Here is a 22,904-nt window from a genome sequence, read left to right on the forward strand (position 1 = left end):
TATTTTTAGTTATATCTGTAAAATAACTTTAAAATTCGTATGAAAATAAAGGCAGTTCCAAGTATGATATTAATAGCAATGATGGAGTCAAATGTTAGTGAGTCACATACATGGTTGTGATTGGTAAACATAAATGCTAAAATAATTACAAAAATAAATTCCCTTCTTAATAAAAGAGAAAAAACCCTGAATCACCTATGTTAAAAATAAGTAAATATGTTTTTAGTGGCGTGAAAAACAATTGACTACAATAGGGTAGATAATGGCAGTAACAGAGTGTGTCTGTTAGAGAAAGTAAGCAGATTTTAAGATTTTATTGATTTTAATTTATCTCTACTAAAGATAGTGCACAAAGTATCAAACTTGTATTTCTGGTATCTGTGTTAAAGCTTCATTACTAACACCTCAAGGCTTGGAATTGGGAATATTTTGCTGCATTATCTCCTGATTCTTCTAAATTTATATATAAACTTAAAATGTAGTCTTAACTGAAGTTTGTATATATTTTTTTCTTCTTTTATATAGGAATTAGATAGTGTCCCTGTCAGCTAATTCATAAGTTATTATCCACAAAAAAACCTAGCGTTTTCAGGTGCCTAAGTAGCTCCTGGAATCACAGTTAAAGTTGCTCCCCATCCCTCAAAATCCAAAATGGTGCCCTTGGTGAGCCAGGAGTGGCCAGCGAGGGCTGGGGGAGGGCCATGGGCTCTGGCAAGATGCAACCCCTGTATGACAGCACAAAACCCGCCTTGAGCCACATGCCGAGCGCCAGGCACCACAAGCCACAGCAGCAGCACAGAAGTAAGGGTGCCCATACACCATATACCATGCTATCCTCACTTCTGCACTGCTCCTGGCAGTGCTGTTGCCTTCAGAGCTGGGTGCCAGCCCAGCAACCACTGCTCTCCAGCCGCCCAGACAGTGCTTAATTTGTGCTGAGGCTGAGCTTCGGCACCTCTTTCAATGCAAATTAAGCACTGTGGGGAGGCAACGGGGCCTAGAGGTGATGGGGAGGGGGGTGGTTAAGAGCCCAAACAGCCTGTGGGGACTAGGAGTGATGGGAGGGAACCAAAATACAGGTTCACCCAAGATGCCATTTTCCCTAAGGCCAGTCCTGCCTGAGGCTTTAGGTATGCCCCGAGGAAAAAAGAAAGCCCCTTCAGAAAAGGAGCGTTCTTTTCTCAGTGGAAGGAAGGCTAAAAGCTTCAGTTTATCAACCCCCTCACACATATACAAACCACCCCATTCAACTATAAAAGCGAAACTAGTAAAGTACAAGGAACAAGCAAGGTAAGTAGCTGTGCAAGCTCAACTGTCTCAGGCCCAGGTGGTTGACAAGGAACTGTGGGTGGTCTGTCTGTCATGGCCCTTTATACCACTGGTGTGGGGTACAAGAGTAGCTAGGGTGTATGTGGAGACGAAATGTGCATGGCTGCTGAAAATCTCCAATCGAAAGCGCATGAGGGCATCCACACTTCAAGTGGATCACTCATAGGGACATTACTCAAAGAAGGAAGTTTTAACTCAACCCATAACAAGGTTTAACCCAGCTCACAACAGTGTTATATGAAAAGCAAGTCTGAAAAATGGTATTGTGATATTTCATATTTATTGATTCTTGTTGACTTCCAGATAAAATCTGCTCACATTACAAGTAAAATGATGGGGGGATTTCTAACCTGCAGCTCTGTGGACTTAACCCGGGTTCTGAAAGGCAAGCTGGGTTCTTTTCTTGTCCTGTATCATCAACGGTATAGATTTTGCAAGCCCAATAATGTCCTTGGCTACAGTGCCATTGTCTTTACTGGATTTCCATGGTCCCGTAATTGGAACTGAGTAAACTTTTCTGTAATTGGAACTGAATAAATCTCTCTTGATTCACAAGGACTAGAATCCAGCTCACATTCTCGGCTGTGTTTATCCCTGCAGAGATAATAAGATTAATAAAATCTTGTTTTTGTCACCGAAGAAAACAAATTTGGTTTTGAATACCCATAGCAAAGATTCAAAGTAAGACACTGCCTTTTTTACACAGTCACTTTTCAGAACAGAACCATAGTTTAAAGCCTAAGAAAAGGCTGGGGGTAGCATCTTGTGTGGTGCCCATCCACTAAATGCATGGAAAGAAAAATGTATGCTTGGACATGGATGCTATATTAGAAAGAAATATATTTTAATTCTACCTAGTTCAGGACCACAATGTAAACTATGAGAATAAGGATATTTTAGCCCACATAATTAGCCTGAATTAGCCTCCCATATGTCACACTATTGAGCTACTGGTGACTCATAATAGCTATGGTGTATAACAATTACTGCCTCATTTTAGAATATTTTGCCAGTAGTACTTTACAGTATGTTGAACATTATGCCTAATATTTTGAAATTATTTTTTTAAAAGAAAAGAGTCTGAGAGGCCCACCACCCCTTCTGATTCATACTGGTGCTACTACCTCACCATACAAAACTTCACTCGGGTGCTCCAGGAAGCTACTGTTTGAGGTGGCAGAAGTACTGGTGTCAGAGAGGCATGTGCTACATAATTTTTTATGGGCACTCACAAGAAAACTGGAGGGAAAGATTCTCTGTCCCACCAGGTAGAAAAGTAGGACAAAGGAGCTGCATCATAGGTGTGCATGAGGCCCCTTCAGAGACTTTTTTATTTTAAATACAATGTCCTTCCAGCCTAGGCTTTGGAGGTAAGGAGCATGGTTCCTACAATTTTTCTGCTGAACAGAGTGAACTATTTTGAGTAAGAGGTAGGACAGGAGAGACTGAGTTGTATTAACAAGAACTGCTTTTAGCTACTTTTTAAATTAAAAAAAATGTAAACAGAAATAAATTTAATTGGGATGAGCTGCACAGCAGAGTCACTGAGTTACTCCTACCACTGGAGTAACACAGTAGACTGGTCTCATACTGAATATACTGTAATGAGGCAGGAAGACTTTTCATGTTTCAGCTAGTTATGGAACAATAGTGAATTGGTTTCCTTATCCCCTTTCACAATTACATAGTATAGGGTGAAGGACCTGGCTAAAACAGAAAGTGCCAGATCTCCAGCTGCTGCATTCAGTGCATCAGGGCAAGCCGGGGCATAGGTAGACTAAGGTCTTGGGAGGTAGAGAGGGCTGAGGATCTGAGTGACAAAATTTTTACAAAAAGCCAGTGATTTCTCTACAAATGGACTGGCCAAATAGCCAAATGTTTGACAGTTTCATTCTGGATGCTTTCCTCTGTGAAATATAGGCACAAGGGGCCTCCAATACTCACAAAATATATTAAATAGTGAAATAAAATTGACAGAATCTCATCAAGTTAGCACTAAAACTAATTTTGTGAAAGGGTGAAAGGGTAAAGTTAATTTTTATGCCTGTGTCCCACAGGAAATATCACACATGATCTTATTTATTGGGAAAAGTAAAGTGTGGCCATTGTTTGAAACTACACTTACAGAGAAACCTTACTTCTTGGATTTGATCTTGCTGGCTTCGGATTTCTTTTGCCCTGGCTTCTTCTTACTAGAGAAATGGAATAGAAAGTGCCATTTGTCATTTTCACCTGTCAATTATTAACTCAACAGTCACAGCATTTATCTTTATACTGCATTGCTTTACACTCTGATATCAAAATAACAAGGAAAAGACGGTTACTCACCTTTGTAACTGTTGTTCTTCGAGATGTGTTGCTCATATCCATTCCAGTTAGGCATGCGCACTGCGCGTGCACGTTCGTCGGAAGATTTTTACCCTAGCAACTCCGATGGGCCGGCAGGTCGCCCCCTAAAATGGCGCCGGCATGGCGCCTGATATATACCCCTGCTGGCCCGCCCACTCCTCAGTTCCTTCTTGCCGGCTACTCCGACAGTGGATAAGGAGGGCGGGTGTGGAATGGATATGAGCAACACATCCAGAAGAACAACAGTTACAAAGGTGAGTAACCGTCTTTTCTTCTTCGAGTGATTGCTCATATCCATTCCAGTTAGGTGAATCCCAAGCCTTACCTAGGCGGTGGGGTCGGAGCGAGAGGTCGTGGCATGTAGCACTGCGGAGCCGAAGGCCGCGTCATCTCTGGACTGCTGGACCAGGGCACAATGGGAAGCGAAGGTATGAACGGAGGACCAGGTCGCTGCCCTACAGATCTGCTGGATGGGCACGTGGGCAAGGAAAGCTGTCGATGATGCTTGAGCCCTGGTTGAGTGCGCAGTCATGTGACCCAGAGGAGTACGAGCCGCGTCATAGTAGGCTCGGATACAGGACGTTACCCTCGAGGAGATTCTTTGAGAGGAAACCGGTAACCCCTTGGCCCGTTCCGCTACTGCCACAAAGAGTTGGGGGGTTTTGCGTAACGGCTTGGTTCTCTCTATATAAAAAGCAAGCGCTCGACGGACATCCAGCGAGTGAAGCTGCTGCTCCCTGCGGGACGAGTGGGGTTTTGGGAAAAAGACAGGGAGAAAGATGTCCTGGTTGACATGAAAGGTTGAGACCACCTTGGGGAGAAAGGCTGGGTGCAGTCTCAGCTGGACCTTGTCCCTGTGGAACACTGTATAGGGGAGATCTACGGTGAGAGCCCGGAGCTCCGATACCCGTCTGGCTGAGGTGATGGCCACCAGGAAGGTAGTCTTCCAGGAGAGATAGAGCAGGGAGCAAGTCGCTAATGGCTCAAACGGAAGGGACATGAGCCGGGTGAGAACTAGGTTCAGGTCCCAGGTAGGGGTAGGGCGTCGAACCTGGGGGTAGAGAAGCTCCAATTCTTTAAGGAATCTCATCACCATAGGGTAAGAGAACACCAATCGGCCATCCTCCCCTGGGTGAAAGGTGGAGATGGCTGCCAGATGAACCCGAAGAGATGATATCGCCAGGCCCTGCTCCTTAAGGGACCAGATGTAGCCTAAGATAATGGCAATAGAGATCTCAACAGGAAGGAAACTGCGTTCCGCACACCAGCAGGGGAAGCGCTTCCATTTCGCTGAATAAGTCGCTCTGGTGGAAGGCTTCCTGCTGCCCAGGAGCACCTGCCACACTGGGGTGGACTAACGGAGCTCGGACTGGGTCAGCCACTCAGGAGCCACGCCGTGAGGTGCAGGGATTGCAGGTCTGGGTGACGTAGCCTGCCGTGGTCCTGGGTGATCAGGTCCAGGTGAAGGGGCAGGGGGACAGGGTCGGTTAGAGACAGGTCCAGCAACATGGAGTACCAATGTTGCCTGGGCCACGCTGGAGCTATCATGATCAAGCGGGCCCTGTCCCTGCGCACCTTCAGAAGGACCTTGTGGACGAGGGGAACGGAGGGAATGCGTAGAACAGATGCGTCGTCCAGGGGATAAGGAAGGCATCTGCTACCGAACCTGGTTCCCGGCCTTGAAAGGAGCAGAACATCTGGCATTTCCTGTTCCCTCGGGACGCGAAGAGGTCCATCCGGGGACATCCCCACCTCTGGAAGAGCGAAAGGGCAACGTCCGGGCAAAGGGACCACTCGTGGAAAAGGAAGGATCTGCTCAGATGATCCACCAGCGTGTTCCGAACCCCGGGAAGGTAGGATGCGATGAGGTGAATGGAGTGGGCTATGCAGAAGTCCCAGAGCCTCACGGTCTCCTGACACAGAGCAGAAGACCTCGTGCCGCCCTGCTTGTTGATGTAATACATGGTCGTTGTGTTGTCGGTGAATACCGAGACCCAGCGACCTTGAAATTGAAGATGGAATGTTTGGCAAGCAAGGCGGACTGCCCTCAGCTCCCGTACGCTGATGTGGAGGGCTAATTCGTGAGGTGACCACCGACCTTGTGTCCGTAGGGTTCCGAGATGGGCCCCCCAACCTAGATCTGAAGCGTCTGTTGTCAGGGACACCAAAGGCTGGGGCGGATGGAACGGCAGCCCTGCACATACCACGAACTGGTCCAGCCACCACCTCAGGGAACCTAATATGACCTGGGGAACGGTAACAACCGCGTCCAGAAGGTGCCGGGCCGGACGGTACTGACTGATGAGCCAGGACTGGAGGGCCTCATGCGAAGCCGCGCATACTGCGTGACAAACGTGCAAGCCGCCATGTGGCCCAATAGAGTTAGGCATGTGCATATGGAGGTCAAGGGTGCTGTCTGCAGTCGTCGTATAATGGCCGTCAAGGTCTGGAACCTTGATAGAGGAAGAACGGCTCTGGCCAGAGTCGAGTCCAGAAGGGCTCCGATAAACTCTATCCTCTGAGTAGGGATTAGCGTTGACTTTTCTATATTGAGGATGAGACCCAAGTTCTCGAAGAGACTGCTGACCATGCGGATATGACTGAGGACTTGTGCCTCTGATGACCCCCGAAACAGCCAGTCGTCGAGGTACGGAAATACATGTATGCGGCTGCAACGGAGGTGGGCGACGACTACAGCCATACATTTGGTGAACACCCTCGGGGCCGTGGAGAGGCCGAACGGGAGGACCGCGAACTGATAGTGGCAGCGGTTGATCACAAACCGAAGGAACCGTCTGTGCGGCCGGAAGATGGCTATATGAAAGTATGCGTCTTGCATGTTGAGGGCAACGTACCAGTCTCCAGGATCCAAGGATGGGATAATGGTCTCCAAGGATACCATACAGAACTTCAACTTCATGACGTATCTGTTGAGTTCGCGCAGGTCGAGGATAGGCCTGAGGCCTCCCTTGACTTTGGGGATCAGAAAGTAACGGGAGTAAAACCCTTTGCCCCGCTCGGCTTCTGGAACCTCCTCTATGGCTCCTTTGTCGAGGAGCGTCCGCACCTCCTGAAGGAGGAGTTGCTCGTGAGAGGGGTCCCTGAAGAGGGACGAAGGAGGGGGGCGGGAGGGAGGGCGCAAAACAAACTGCAGATGGTATCCAGCTTGTAATGTGCGTAAGACCCAACGGTCTGATGTCAGTCGGGACCATGCCAGGAGGAAAAACAAAAGATGGTTGGAGAAGGGCGGGAACGGATCCGGGAGGGAAACTGATGCAGCGCCCTCGGGCGCACCTTCAAAATGAAGGCTTTGGGCCAGAAGGAGCCTTGGAGGAGCTCTGGTTTTGCCCCCCTTGGTTGCCCAATTGTCTAAGCTGGCCATTCCTACTTCGGCGTCTGGCGAAGTCCTGCCTCTGGCGAGGTTGAGGGTAGGGCCGGCGCTGCTGTTGAGGCCGGAAGGGTCTGCACTGGGTGACTGGCGTATGCATCCCCAAGGAGCGAATAATGACCCTATTGTCTTTAAGGCTTTGCAGCCTGGGGTCAGTCTTGTCCGAAAACAGGCCCTGGCCTTCAAACGGGAGGTCCTGTATGGTGTATTGGAGCTCCGGAGAAAGACCAGAGGCCTGTAGCCAGGAAATTCGGTGCATGGTCACGCCAGAAGCCAGGGTCCTGGCGGCCGAATCTGCGGCGTCGAGAGATGCTTGCAGGGAAGTTCGTGCCACCTTCTTGCCCTCGTCATGGATCGCCGCAAATTCCTGACGTGCATCTTGTGGAAGCAAGTCCTTAAATTTGTCCGCTGCCGCCCAGGTGTTGTAAGTGTAGCGGCTAAGGAGAGCTTGTTGATTGGACACCCGAAGTTGGAGAGCGCCCGCAGAATAGACCTTTCAGCCAAGCAGGTCCACGCGCCTCGCTTCTTTAGACTTCGGTGCCGGGACCTGTTAGCCGTGACGCTCCTTCTCGTTCACAGATTGTATGACGAGGGAGCACGGGGGTGGGTGGACATAGAGATACTCATACCCTTTCAAGGGCATCATGTATTTGCGTTCCATGCTGCATGCCGCGGGGGGAACTGATGCCGGTGACTGCCAGATGGTAGTGGCATTGGCCTGAATGGTCCGTATAAAGGGAAGGGCGACACGAGTGGGTGCATCTGCAGACAATATGCTCACCACCGGATACTCAATTTCTGAGACTTCCTCGGCCTGTAAATTCATGTTTTGCGCCACGCGCCGGAGGAGGTCTTGATGCGCTCTGAGGTCGAGCGGAGGAGGGCTGGTGGATGTTATTCCAGCCACTGCCTCATCCAGGGAGGATGATGAGGAGACACCCGGCAGGAGCGGATCTGCAGGATGCTCCGTCTGGAGCAATGTTTCCGGCTCTGGAGGGAGGTCAGGATCCCGCTGGTGAGACAATCTCTCCTCTGCAGGGGACGGGGGAGGACGAGACAATGTGGCCTCCGGAGCCCTGTGCTCTGATGTTGTTGGACGTGGGGGAACCTGCTGCTGCCCTTGGGCTTGATGATATGCCCAGGGGTCCAGAAGCCCCACTGCTGTGGTCCATGCTCCTGAGGAGGGGGATCCTGGAAGAGAGCAGCAGGCCTGTCAGTGTCCATAGCATATGCGCTGTCTGTTTGAGAGGAGACAGACGGCTGTCGGGATGGCCAAGGTAGAGCCGAACGGGACTGATATGGGTCCCTCGCTCTAGACGATGGCGACCTCCTCGGTGCCGGGGACCGGTGCCGGGAGTCATACCAGTGCCGGGATCGAGACCGGGACCTAACACCAGCGCAGTTCTGGGAGGTTGACCGGGATGTCGAAAGCCGACGATGGGAGCGGCTTCTGGAATCTCGGTGCCGGTAGCGGTGGCTCGAGCCAGAGCGGTGCCGGGAGTATCGGGATCGCCGTGAAGAGGACCGGCGCCACGAGTACGACCGGTACCGCAGCGGAGAGCGGTGCCGGGACTGGAGCGGCGTCCCGACCGAGATCGTCCACGGTGCCAGGATCTTGATGGGGATCGGTGCCGGCTTGGTGAACCCGGAGATGGAGCTCGCATGGCCGTAGGCTTGCCCTTTGACTGCAGAACCCACACCGGAGGCACCGGGGGTTGAGGTAGCGTAGGCTCAGTCAAAGCAATCAGGTCCCGAACCGAAGCAAATGTCTCCAGCATCGAGGGAACCACTAGCTCGAGCCCGGATCTTATGGGGGAGCTGTGAGGGACCGGAGTCGACGGACCTCCCGGGCCCGGAGTCGACGGAATCCCTGGCATCGGTGCCGCGGCAGTAGATGGTGCCGGACGGTCCGTCCGCATCTGCTTGGCTGGAGTGGCAGACGTCAAAGGCCTTGCTTCGGGGCCCGGTGCCAGGGAAGGCAGGTGCCGGAGCGGAACCGGCGCTCGGCGTCGAGGCTGGAGGGTTAAGCGCTGCTTCCATTAAGAAGGTCTTTAAGCGCTGATCCCTCTCCTTTTTTGTTCTTGGCTTAAATGCCTTAGATGCGGCACTTTTCAGAGATATGCGATTCCCCAAGGCACTTCAGGCAGGTGTCGTGGGGATCGCTCGTTGGCATTGGCTTCTTGCAGGCCGAGCACTGTTTAAACCCTGGCGAACCGGGCATGGGCCCGGCGCCGGGCGCGGGGGAGGGCTAGAGCCCAAGCCCACTAACTATATACAACAAGTACTACAACTAATACTAAAAACTCTAACTCCAACTATAACTATATACAACTATTAGAACAACTAGACAATGGAGAGCTAGGGACGTGGAGGACAGCTATGCCGCGCTCCACAGTTCCAACGACTGACACGGCGGTAAGAAGGAAGTGAGGAGCGGGCGGGCCGGCAGGGGTATATATCAAGCATCATGCCGGCGCCACTCTAGGGGGCGACCTGCTGGCCCACTGGAGTTGCTAGGGTAAAAATTTTCCGACGAACGTACACGCACGGCGCACACACCTAACTGGAATGGATATGAGCAATCACTTGAAGAAGAAATGTTATTCTCATACTTAGAATGTCAAGTGTTGAACTTTATTTCTTAGTTTCACTGTTACTGTGGAAGATAAAAGAGAAGCGTAAGTAACTGTCAGCAAGTTTAGGCACCACATGTAATTTTTCCTATGCCTAATGGACTCCAAAGTCTTGCCTCTCATAGAATGGGATGCTTTTGTTTTTTTGTTATAAGAATAAAAACAAATTCTTGGTAGAGAAGTAATATGGTTGTGTGTGTGTGTGTAAATGTAGTGACTGCACAAGCCAAGAGAGTTCTCTCTGCTCTATCTGAGCATCTAAGAGGCACCCAACAAAAAGTGCCATCAAAGAAGACAAGCAATTACTGCCCCCAGAAACCTGAAGTTATCTCCTGAAGGTGCATGAGCAACCTGCAATTTGGATTCAGGTGGTGCTGGAAAACTGGAGCCTCAACTAAGAGATAAAGCTGAAGAAAAATGAAATTGGTGGGGGTGGCTTCTGGATGGCATTTATGGGGTAGGAGATACTTTACAGCCCTACACCCCTCTAACTAACCATGGAGCCCTCCATTTCCAGAAGCGTAGCTACTTCCCACTCAATCCCCTAATTAATCTTTTAAAAACTTGGTTCCAGCCTCAGTTCTTTCCTATCTCTCAAAAGAATCATAGACTATCAGGGTTAGAAGGTCATCTAGTCCAATCCCCTGCTCAAAGCAGGCCTAATCCCCAGACAGATTTTTACTCCAGTTCTCTAAATGGCCCCCTCAAGAATTGAACTCACAAGCCTGGGTTTAGCAGGCCAATGCTCAAACCAGTGAGCTACCCCTCCCCCCATAATAAATGAAAGCTGTTGAAGCCATTCTCTTATCCTGCTCTGTTTTACCCCATTTCCCCTCCAGTGGTGATTCCAGCTAATTCTCAAAGCCCCCACTTTCCCAATTTCCTCCAATTTATTAGATTTGCTCCCCAACATACCACACAGCCTAACAAATTCTTCCCAGTTACCTCCTACAGCAAACCACAGCTGGAGAGATAGCAGAGGATTGCAAAAAGGGCAAATATAGTACCCATCTATAAAAAGGGGAATTATAAACCAGTCAGCTTAACTTCAGTACCCAGAAAAATAATGGAGCAAATAATCAATCTAATATCCTTCTGAGACAGGGTAATAAGCCTTGTGGATGGGGGAGAAGCAGTAGATGTGCCTCAAGCAGCCCCCCCCAAAAAAAAGCCACGATCGCAATCTGCGACAATTCAGCAGAAGGTCCTTAGCTCCGGGCAGGAGTGAGGGTCCCTCCGCTGAATTACCGCTGAATACCTGAAAGTGCCGCCCCGCTCCGGAGTGGCCGCCCCAAGCAGCTGCTTGATAAGCTGGTGCCTGGAGTCGGCCCTGCTTAGGACATAGGGGCTCAGATCTTTTTGTTTTGTCAGTGTCGGTGTCCTGCAGAGTGCAGAGCAGCAATTGACAAAACTTTCTCTAAGTATCTTGTATATTTCTCCCCAACAACCATGAGTGAAATTAACAAGGATGCCAGAAATAGCTCCGAATCCCTCCACCCAGCAAACAGCTAAGTTTAAACTGTTCTTATGCAGGCAGCAGGCTACCTGGGAAATCTTCTCCCTCAGCCAGTCTCCCTGCTCCCTGCTACAAGCTAGAGGGGAGCCCCTGCTGAGTGCAGGGGTTGGGGGAAGCACTGAGCCTAACCCTGTCGGCAGCCTGGCTGGAGGAGGAGGGAGGAGAGAAACAGATGTGACAGTGAGTTTTCCCCTTCCACAGACTTTTATTAGCTCTGGATTTAAGCTCTGTGGCCAAATGGCTATTGTATTCTGCCCCTACCTTGGTCTCACCATCCTCCCTCCCCAACAACTCTGAGTGAAATTAACAAGGATGCCAGAAATAGCCCCGAATCCCATGGTTCAGACCACAGACTGAATGTTCAAACTGTTCTTATGCAGGCAGCAGGCGACCTCGGGGGGCTTCTCCCTCAGTCTGTCCCCCTGCTCCCTGCTACAAGCTAGAGGGAAGCCCCTGCAGCCCCTGCTGAGTGCAGGAGTTGGGGGAACGTGGAGCCTAGACCTGTCCGTAGCCTGGCTGGAGGAGGAGGAGGACGGAGGACAAGGAGAAAAATGTGACAGTGAGTTTTCAGTTTTTCAGGTTTATTCCAATAGTAAAGTTTTATTACAGACAAGACTGGTAGTAGTAATAGTAGCTTTATTTTCTATATTTAAGTCATGCAGTGGGAGGGATCCATGAAGTATGTAGGAGAGGTGGGTTGCTTGTGTTTGGACTGTATGGGTAAGAAATGCAACTTACTTCCACTCCTGGCCCCGCCCCTTCCATCTGAGGCACCGCCCCTTCCGGGGGGGCGGGGAGAGTAGGACTCGTACCAGTAAGGGCTGTATTTTATTTTCACCCCTGGCTGGACCCCCGCTTTACCTCCTGCAGCAGGGCATGGGCTCTTATTTCCCCTGCCCCGCCCTATCCACCCCATGTTGTCACCGTTATTTTTAGTAAAAGTCAGGGACGGGTCATGGGCTTCTGTGAATTTTTGTTTAGTGCCCATGACTTCCCCCAGACTTTTACTAAAAATTACCATGACAAAATTTTAACCTTATTCATTTATGATTTAGCTAGTGGCACAGAGAGTACACTTATAAAATCTCTTTCTGCCCTGCCACCCCCACCAACATGATACAGTTCTGCGGCAATCTGGAAGCCTACTTCCGCCATCTCCAACTCAAAGAATACTTTCAGGACAACACTGAACAGCGCACTGATACACAGGTACCCTCCCACCAACAGCACAGGAAGAAGAACTCCACATGGACTCCTCCTGAGGGTCGAAATAACAGTCTGGACCTCTACACTGAATGCTTCCGCCGACGTGCACAGGCAGAAATTGTGGAAAAACAACGTCGCTTGCCTCATAACCTAAGTCATGCAGAACGCAATGCCATCCACAGCCTCAGAAACCACCCAGACATTATCATCAAAGAGGCTGATAAAGGAGGTGCTGTTGTCATCATGAACAGGTCTGACTACCAAAAGGAGGCTGCCAGACAACTCTCCAACACCAAATTCTACAGGCCACTTCCCTCAGATCCCACTGAGGAATACATTAAGAAACTGCAACATCTACTCAGGACACTCCCTACACTAACACCAGAACAAATCAACATTCCCTTAGAGCCCCGACCAGGGTTATTCTATCTACTACCCAAGATCCACAAACCTGGAAATCCTGGGTGCCCCATCATCTTGGGCATTGGCACTCTCACTGAAGGACTGTCTGGATATGTGGACTCTCTACTCAGATCCTATGCCACCAGCACTCCCAGCTATCTCCGTGACACCACTGATTTCCTGAGGAAACTACAATGCATTGGTGACTTTCCAGAAAACACCATCCTAGCCACCATGGATGTAGAGGCTCTCTACATGAACATCCCACACACAGATGAAACACAAGCTGTCAGGAACAGTATCCCTGATGATGCTACAGCACAACTGGCTGCTGAGCTCTGTGCCTTTATCCTCACACACAACTATTCCAAATTTGATGACAATATATATCTCCAGATCAGTGGCACAGCTATGGGCACCCGCATGGCCCCACAGTATGCCAATATTTTTATGGCCGACCTGGAACAACGCTTCCGCAGCTCTCGTCCACTCACGCCCCTTCTCTACCTACGCTACATTGATGACATCTTCATCATCTGGACCCATGGGAAGGAGTCTCTGGAAAAATTCCACCACGATTTCAACAGCTTCCACCCCACCATCAACCTCAGCCTGGACCAATCTACACGGGAGGTCCACTTCCTAGACACCACGGTGCAAATAAGTGATGGTCACATTATCACCACCCTATACCGAAAACCTACCGACCACTATGCCTACCTTCATGCCTCCAGCTTCCATCCCGGGCACATCACACGATCCATTGTCTACAGCCAAGCACTGAGGTACAACCGCATCTGCTCTAACCCCTCAGACAGAGACCAACACCTACAAAATCTCCACCAAGCATTCTCAAAACTACAATACCCGCACGAGGAAATAAGGAAACAGATCAACAGAGCCAGACGTGTACCCAGAAGCCTCCTACTGCAAGACAAACCCAAGAAAGAAACCAACAGGACTCCACTGGCCATCACATATAGTCCCCAGCTAAAACCCCTCCAACGCATCATCAGGGATCTACAGCCCATCCTGGACAATGATCCCACACTTTCACAGGCCTTGGGTGGCAGGCCAGTCCTCGCCCACAGACAACCTGCCAACCTGAAACATATTCTCACCAGTAACTGCACACCGCACCATGGCAACTCTAGCTCAGGAACCAATCCATGCAACAAACCTCGATGCCAACTCTGCCCACATATCTACACCAGCGACACCATCACAGGACCTAATCAGATCAGCCACACCATCACCGGTTCATTCACCTGCACGTCCACCAATGTAATATATGCCATCATATGCTAGCAATGCCCCTCTGCTATGTACATCGGCCAAACTGGACAGTCGCTACAGAAAAGGATAAACGGACACAAATCAGATATTAGGAATGGCAATATACAAAAACCTGTAGGAGAACACTTCAACCTCCCTGGCCACACTATAGCAGACCTTAACGTGGCCATCCTGCAGCAAAAAAATTTCAGGACCAGACTTCAAAGAGAAACTGCTGAGCTTCAGTTCATCTGCAAATTTGACACCATCGGCTCAGGATTAAACAAAGACTGTGAATGGCTTGCCAATTACAAAACCAGTTTCTCCTCCCTTGGTTTTCACACCTCAACTGCTAGAACAGGGCCTCATCCTCCCTGATTGAACTACCTCATTATCTCTAGCTTGCCTGCATATATATACCTGCCCCTGGAAATTTCCACTACATGCATCTGACGAAGTGGGTATTCACCCACGAAAGCTCATGCTCCAAAACGTCTGTTAGTCTATAAGGTGCCACAGGACTCTTTGCTACTTATAAAATTTGTGAACAATACCAAACTGGGAGGGATTATAAGGGCTTTGGAGGACAGGATTAGAATTAAAAATGATCTTGACAAACTGGAGAAATGGTCTGAATTAAATAGTATGAAATCCATTAACAACAAATGCAAAGTGCTACACGTAGAAAGGAATAACAAATTGCACAAATACAAAATGGGAAATTACTAGGAAGGAGTACTGCAGAAAAGGATCTGGGATTATAGTGTTTCACAGTGGTTTTCAAGACCCCTGGTAGACTCCTGGGAGACCACAGGCTACACCTAAGATATCCAAAGAGGTCTGCACCTCTATTTGAAAATTTTTAGGGGTCTTCAAATGAAAAAAGGTTGAAAACCACTGGCATATCACAAACTAAATATGACTCAAAAATGTAATACTATTGCAAAAAAACATGAACATTATTCTGGGATATTTTAGCAGGAGTGTTGTAAGCAAGACAAGGTCTCAAACTTGAGTACTGTGTTCAGTTCTGGGCTCCACACTTCCAGAAAGATGTGGAAAATTGGAGAAGGTCAGAGAACAGCAACGAAAATTATTAAAGGTCTAGAAAACATGATCCATGAGGAATGATGGAAAGAAATTGTTTGTTTAGTCTGGAGAAGAGAAGACTGAGGGTGGACATGATAACAAGTCCTCAAGTACATAAAAGGTTGTTATAAAGAAGAGGATGATAAATTGTTCTCCTTAACCACTGAGGACAGCACAAGAAGTAATGGGCTTAAATTGCAGCAAGGGAGATTTTGGTTAGACATTAGGAAAAAAATCCTAACTGTAAGGTTAGTTAAGCACTGGAGCAAATTACCTAGGGAGGCTGCGGAATCTCCATCATTGGAGAGTTTTACAAACAGGTTAGACAAACACCTGTCAGGGATGGTCTAAATAATATTGAGTCCTGCCTCTGTGCAGGGGACTGGACTAAATGACTTATCGCGGTTCTTTCCAGTTCTACATTTCTATGATTCTATGTTAATCTAGGAATGCCCAGATGGTAAGTATGCTAGGACAAAAGCTGGATGAATGGTTAGGATTTACTGGACTCCAGAGATTTCTTCACATAACAACCCAGAAACTGAGCAAGTAGAATTGCTGCTTCTTCAAGGAGCTTTCTTGCAAATTTGAAGGAACGGCGATAGCAAGAAATTAGTGTTCTTCTACCCCTGGAATATGAAATAGCACTGCTAAGGTCAAACATAGAGTTAAGGAGTCTGTTTATAAAGAAGACCCAGGATTCCATCCAGGGAGGGAAGTCTGAAATATCAAGTTCAACACTTGCTTTGAAGCTGTGGTTAAGGAAGCTTAAAAAAGATAATCTGAAGCTGTTCAAGATGTGGAGCCAAGTCATGATGCTTTTCAGTTCCCACTGAGTATACTGTACAGTACTAATGCAGCTTCCAAATGTTTAGAGCCCTACTGAGCAAAGTAAAAACTTCTTGAGGAATTACCAGTGACCCCTGATATTTCTAGGTTGCTTCTTGTCCTTCCTGCCTCCCTTCTGCTTATGGCTCATCGTTTGCTTTCTTTTTTATGTCCTCATTCTTCTATCTCTTCTGTACCATACCTCCATTTAAAACAATATATATAGAGAGAGAATTCCTTGCTCTTCCCAATAATTCATTAATGTTGTGCAGTACTTTGATTATATAAAGGGTTATGCAAATACTTGTAAATATTCTCTCCCCAGTGAAATTATTTAAAAGATAATAAAATCTGCTGGGTGCTTAATTTACATCAGAATGGTCACACTGGGTCAGACCAATGGTCCATCCAGCCCAGTATCCTGTCTTCCAACAGTGGCTAGTATCAGATGTTCAGGAAATGAATAGAACAGGGTAAATTTCAAGTGATCCATAGTTCAATCCCAGCTTCTGGCAGTCAGAGGTTTAGGGACACCCTGCACATAGGGTTGCATCCCTGATCACCTTGGCTAAGAGCCACTGATGGACCTGCCCTCCATGAACTCATCTAATTCTTTTCTGAACCCAGTTATACTTTTGGCCTTCCGAACATCTCTTGGCAATGAGTTTCACAGAGTGACTGTGCACTAGGTGAAAAAGTACTTCCTTATGTTTGTTTAAACCTCCTGCCTATTAATTTCATTGGTTCTTGTGTTATGTGAAAGGGTAAATAACACTTCCTTATTCACTTTCTCCGCACCATTCATGATTGTATAGACCTCTCCTTAGCTGTCTCTCCTAAGCCCCCGTTTTTAAAATCTCTCCTTATATGGAAGCTATTCCATACCCCTAATCACATTTGTTGTCCTTCTCTGTACTTTTTCCAATTCTAATGTATCTATTTTGAGAAGGGCTGCCCAGAACTGCACTCAGTATTCAAGGTGTGGGTGTACCATGTATTTGTATAGTGGCATCATATTTTTTATCTCTTTCCTAGTGGTTCCTAACATTCTGTTAGCTTTTTTGACTGCCGCTGCACATTGAGCAGATGTTTTCGGAGAACTATCCACAGAGAATGACTCCAAGACCTCTTTTTTGAGTGGCTACAACTATTGTAGACTCCATCACCTTGTAGGTATAGTTGGGGTTATGTTTTCCAATATGCAATACTTTGCATTTCTCAACACTGAATTTCACTTACCATTTTGTTGCCCCAACACTCAGTTTTGTGAGATCCCTTTGCAACTCTTCAGTCAGCTTTGGACTTAACTATTTTGAATAATTTTGTATTGTCTGCAACTTTTGCCACACCTCACTATTTACCTCTTTTTCCAGCTCAACACAGGTCCAAGTAGAGATCCTTGGGGACCCTGCTATTTATCTCTGTCCACTATGAAAACTTGCTATTTATTCCTTCCCTTTATCTATTAACCAGTTAGTGATCCATGAGAGAACCTTGCCTCTTATTCCATGGCTGCTTACTCTGCTTAAGACCCTTTAGTGAGGGACCTTGTAAAAGGTTTTCTGAAAGTCTAAGTACACTATAGCCACTGGATCACTCTTGTCCATATTTGTTGACATCCTCAAATAATTCTAGGCGAGACAGGATTACCCTTTACAAAAGCCATGTTGACTCTTCTCCAACATACACGGAGTCCTTGGACTTACGACACAATTCGTTCCTCTGAATTGCGTTGTAAGTTGAAGCAGCAAAGAGTCCTGTGGCACCTAATAGACTAACAGACGTTCTGGAGCATGAGCTTTCATGGTATTCACCCACGAAAGCTCATGCTCCAAAACGTATTCACCCACGAAAGCTCATGCTCCAAAACGTCTGTTAGTCTATAAGGTGCCACAGGACTCTTCGCTGCTTTTACAGATCCAGACTAACACGGCTACCCCTCTGATAGTTGTAAGTTGAAACCACTTTTCTCATAGGAATCAGCGGAATGAAGGGGGGATTGGTTCCCAAACCAAGGCTTGATACACTATTTTCATCACAATAACCCAGATTTTTGTACTAAATGAATTATAGATGACTAATGTTGCAATATCAATGTATTTACTGTACACTGTATTTTGTAAACAGCATTCAGATAAACATATAAACTCACATATGCTGCTCAGAATGCCAGCAACACAGGCTCAGAAAGCCAGGGAGAACGGAACACATCCTGAGCCTCAGCCAATCGCTTTTCAGGCTTTCTGATTGGCTCCCAGCCCCAGGCTCAGCCAATCAAAAACAAGCAGCAACCCCACCCAGCAACAAGCTACCTTGATGCCTTGAAGCCAATTAGAAGTGACCCCTTCCAGCTCCATACCATATAATGCAACCAGGAAGTGATTTCAAGTGAACTTTATGTAAATAGAGCATCGTAAGGGCAAAACAAGCATTTTAGGGATGAAACGGGCAGTCAATTGAAAAGCGTCTTAAGTGGTATCCAACGAAAGTCGGGCAACTTGTCCGAGGACTCCCTGTATGGTGTTCATTTGTGTGTCTGATAATTCTGTTCTTTACTATACTTTCAATTAATTTGCCTGGTAATAAAGTTAGGTTTATGAGCCTGTAATTGCCAGGATTACCGCTGGATCCTTTTTTAAAAATCAGCATTACATTAGCTATCACCCAGTCATCTGGTACAGAGGCTGATTTAAAAGATAGGTTACATACCACAGTTAGTAGTTCTGCAATTTCATACCTGAGTTCCTCCAGAACTCGTGAATGAATACATCTGGTCCTGGGGACTTATTACTCTTTATAAATTTGTTCCAAAACCTCCTCTACTGACACCTCAATCTGGGAGAGTTCCTCAGATTTGTCACCTAAAACAAAATGGCTAATGTGTGGGAATCTCCATCACATCCTCTTCAGTTAAGACTGTGACAAGAATTCATTCTTTCAGTGTTCTTTTAGCACCTTGCTGTTAGTTTCTGTGTCTTTTGCTAGTTGCTCTTCAAATTCCCTTTTTTGTCTGCCTAATTATACTTTTACACTTGACTTGCCAGAGTTTATGCTCCTTTCTATTTTCCACAGTAGGATTTGATTCTGATTTCTAAATGATGTCTTTTTGTCTCTAACTGCCACTTTTACTAGGCTGTTTAGCCATGGTGGCATTTTTCTGGCCCTCTTACTGTTTTTTAAATTATTATTTCAGGTGTACATTTAGTACATTTAGGATTATTATGGTGTTTTTAAAAAGTTTCCATGCAGCTTGCAAGCATTTAACTTTTGTGACTGTTGCTTTTAATTTCCATTTAACTAGCTTTCTCATTTTTGTGTAGTTCCCCCTTTTGAAGTTAAAAAGATATTGAGGTGGGTTTCATTGGTATTTTCTCCCCTACAAGGATGTTAAATTTAATTACATTATGGTGGCTATTACTGAGTGGTTCAGTAAAATTCACCTCTTGGACCACATCCTGTGCTCCACTTAGGACTAAATCAAGAATTGCCTCTCCTCTTGTGGGCTTTAGGACTAGCTGCACCAAGAAGCAGTCATTGATGGTGTCTAGAAATTTTATTTCTGTATCCCATCCTGAGGTGATACATACCCAGTCAACATGGAGCTAGTTGAAATCCCCCATTATTATTGATTTTTTATGTTTATAGCCTCTTTAATCTCCCTGAGCATTTTACAGTCACCATCACCATCCTGGTCAAGGTGTCAGTAGTATACTCTTATTATTCAAACATGGAATTTCTGTTCATAGAGATTCTACAGTAGTTTGATTCATTTAAGACTTACACTATATTTCACTATATGCTGTCATTCCTATGTATTTTGTACCCAGGTATCATGTCCTGTTATCATCGTTCCACCAAGTTTCTGTGATATGTATTAAATCAATATCTTCATTTAATATTGGGCACTCAAATTCACCCATATTAGAATTTAGACTTCTTGCATTTGTATACACATACTTATAAAATCTGTCAATATTTAGTTGTTGGCCTTTATTTGATGTAATGGAAATAGGACTCTTTTTCATGTGACTTTCTGTTCAGTTCCTGCATGTACTTTATCAACTTCTATCCTCTTCTCTTTACTAAGATATAGATAATCCCCTTTAATAAATTTTCCCCTAAGGGATGTCTCAGTCCAAACTGTGTGCTCCTCCGCACCTGTTATTTTTCTCCAGACTTTAGTTTAAAAACTCCTCTACAACCATTTTAATTTTACATGCACTCTGGTTCCCTTTTGGTTTAGGTGGAGCCCATCCTTCAGCTATAGGCTCCTCCTTTTTGAAAAGGTTCTCCAGTTCCTAATGAATCTAAATCCCTCCTCCAAACACCAATGTATCATCCATGCATTGAGATGCTGCAGTTCTGCCTGGCAATCTGGCCCTGCATTTGGAACTGTAACATTCCAGAGAATGCTACCATGGAGGTCCTAGACTTTAATCTCTTACCTAGTAGTCCGAATTTGGCCTCCAGGACCTCTCTCCTACCTTTCCCTATGTTATTGGTACCTACATGTGCCACGAACACTGGCTCCTCCCCAGCATTGCACAACAGTCTATCGACATGTCTCATGAGGCCTGCAACCTTTGCACCCAGCAGGCAATTCACCATGCAGTTCTCCTGGTCACCCTAAATCCAACTATCTCTGTTTCTAGTAATCAAATCCCCCATTACTATTATCTGTCTCCATAGGCGCCGACTTCCCCGCTGCCCCCTGAGTGCTCAATCCCCCCCGCCCCCAGTCCCAGCTCTGCACCACCCTCATCCTGCCCCAATTCCACCCGCTTCCCCCAAGTCCCTGCCCCTGCCCCACCTCTTTACCGCCTCCTCCGAGCGTGACGCATCCCCATTCCTCCCACTCCCTCCCGGAAAGTCCTAAGTGCCCCCAAACAGCTGTTAGGTGGCTGGCAGGAAGTGCTGGGAGGAGGAGGAACGGGGACGTAATACGCTTGGGGGAGGAGGAGGCGAGGGTGGGACCAGGGTGAGCTTGGCTGCCGGTGGGTGTGGAGTACTCGCTAATTTTTCCCTGTGGGTGCTGCAGCCCCGCAGCACCCATGGAGTCGGCGCCTATGTCTGTCTCTTCCTAATAACTGGGGTACACTCCCCCAGAGGGGTGTCCTCCGTGTGAGAGGATGCCATGACACCATCATCTGGAAGGACAGTCCCAACTATGGGATCATTTCCTTCTGCTGCAACTTGTTCTCCTTCCCCGAGACTTTCATCCTCCTTCACAGCACAGAGGTTATCAGGCTAGGAGTGGGACTGCTCTATTGTGTCCTGAAAAGTCTTATCTATGTTCCTCTTTGTCTCCCTTAGCTCATCCAGTTCAGCCACTCTGATCTCAAGAGTCTGTACTCAGACCAGATCTACACTACAGATCTCTATAGATATAACGTTGTTGCTCATGGCTGTGAAAAATCCATACTCCTGAGCAACACAGTTATAGTGACCTAACCCTCCATGTAGACAGTGCTATGTTAGCATGACTAGATGTCCCGATTTTATAGGGACAGTCCCGATTTTTGGGTCTTTTTCTTATATAGGCTCCTATTACCCCCCCCCGTCCCGATTTTTCACACTTGCTGTCTAGTCACCCTATGCTATGTTGACGGGAGACCTTGTCCCACCAACATAGCTATCATCTCTTGGAAAGGTGGATTAACTATGATGACAGGAGAAGCTCTCCTGTCAGCACAGTATAATCTTTACTAAAGCGCTACAGTGGCACAGCTCTGGTTCAGCTGCACTGCTGTAGTGCTGTACGTGAAGAAAAGCCCACAGTCTCTGAGAGTTCTGAGTTGCTTGCACCAAATGCACACACATACCACCTGCTCACAAGGCAGGTAATCTTACATGCTGCATTCCATGCAATAAATTGGATAACCCTCACTCTGCTGCTGGACCTCTACTGGCACTATTTTTACTCTGGCATTTTTTTGTTTGTTCTTTGTGCTTTTTGTTTGTTTTTTCTAGAGGGTGGGGCTTTATTGTTTTGTGTTTAGAGATTTTGTTTGTTCTTTGTGCTTTTTGTTTGTTTTTTCTAGAGGGTGGGGCTTTATTGTCCTGTGTTTAGAGATTTTTTTGTTAGGTGTATCTGGCTTTAAACTCCCTCACAAAACTCCCGTTTGCTATCTCCTCTGGTTGTTGAGGAGCTGGCTGTTCTACCTGAGTTAGCCCCACCCCCTTGTCAAAGAATCCTAAAGGAATTAGGGATGAAAGGATACTAGACCCTCGTTAGGAAGGTCTGCTAGGCTCAGCATACAGTCCTCCAAATAGACCACACTATAAACTTCAATCAAGCAGGCACACAGCAAGCAAGCAAGCACACAACAAACAAACTTTCAATGGAGTATGTCTTAAAAATCCAAATGTACTTTCTAGACTTTACTTACAATTTGAATTTAAACACAATCCCCTCTCCCCAATCATATATTTAGCTAACTGCATATTTTCAGTATTCACATTCCTTGTTTATCAATTAGTTTATAAATAGTCTTGCAATTAGACTGGATCAAAACACAGTTTACATTTTTCTGTGAAAGGGGCTGGTGATGTCAGTTCAGTCCTTAGTGGTCAGGTGTACAGCAGGGCAGTAGGGTGGCCATTCATGGATTTTGGCTCATCCATGATGTGCCCAGGCTCTTGCATAGCATGGCAGCCTGTCTTCTGTGCTGCTACTGGCTATACATCCCCCAGCCATGCACGCTTACCCAGTCCTTCTGTAGTATAATAAAGTTACAAAAGTAGATTATATTGTTATCTTATGCTGCTTTGAGAGGAATATGACACTCCTCCCCAACATCACTCTGGTTCAGCTGGTCATTCTTCTCTTGATCTGCAGTTTACTACTTCTGAGGCCTGTAGCTTGCATCAGCTTGCAGACAGCCTCTGA

At 46.9% G+C, this 22,904-nt stretch overlaps 1 protein-coding gene across 5 annotated transcripts in view; it reads right to left on the reverse strand.

Annotated features, from left to right (window-relative positions):
- Positions 1-1,600: 1,600 nt before the first annotated feature.
- LOC127042845 (uncharacterized) overlaps positions 1,601-22,904 on the reverse strand; it is a 98,293-nt gene continuing 76,989 nt past the window's right edge. For 4 of the 5 annotated variants that reach the window (XM_050936312.1, XM_050936315.1, XM_050936314.1 and 1 more), the window contains 2 exons: positions 3,455-3,521; positions 1,831-1,923 (listed from right to left, as the gene is read on the reverse strand). In XM_050936312.1, coding sequence (XP_050792269.1) covers positions 3,464-3,521 — 58 coding nt within the window. In that variant the 3' untranslated portion in view covers positions 1,831-1,923; positions 3,455-3,463. Of the gene's footprint in view, positions 1,924-3,454; positions 3,522-22,904 lie in introns of all 5 variants that reach the window. The other variant, XM_050936313.1, reaches the window with a different exon arrangement.

This window comes from Gopherus flavomarginatus, chromosome 1, assembly GCF_025201925.1.
Source record: "Gopherus flavomarginatus isolate rGopFla2 chromosome 1, rGopFla2.mat.asm, whole genome shotgun sequence".
Classification (NCBI taxonomy): Eukaryota; Metazoa; Chordata; order Testudines; family Testudinidae; genus Gopherus; species Gopherus flavomarginatus.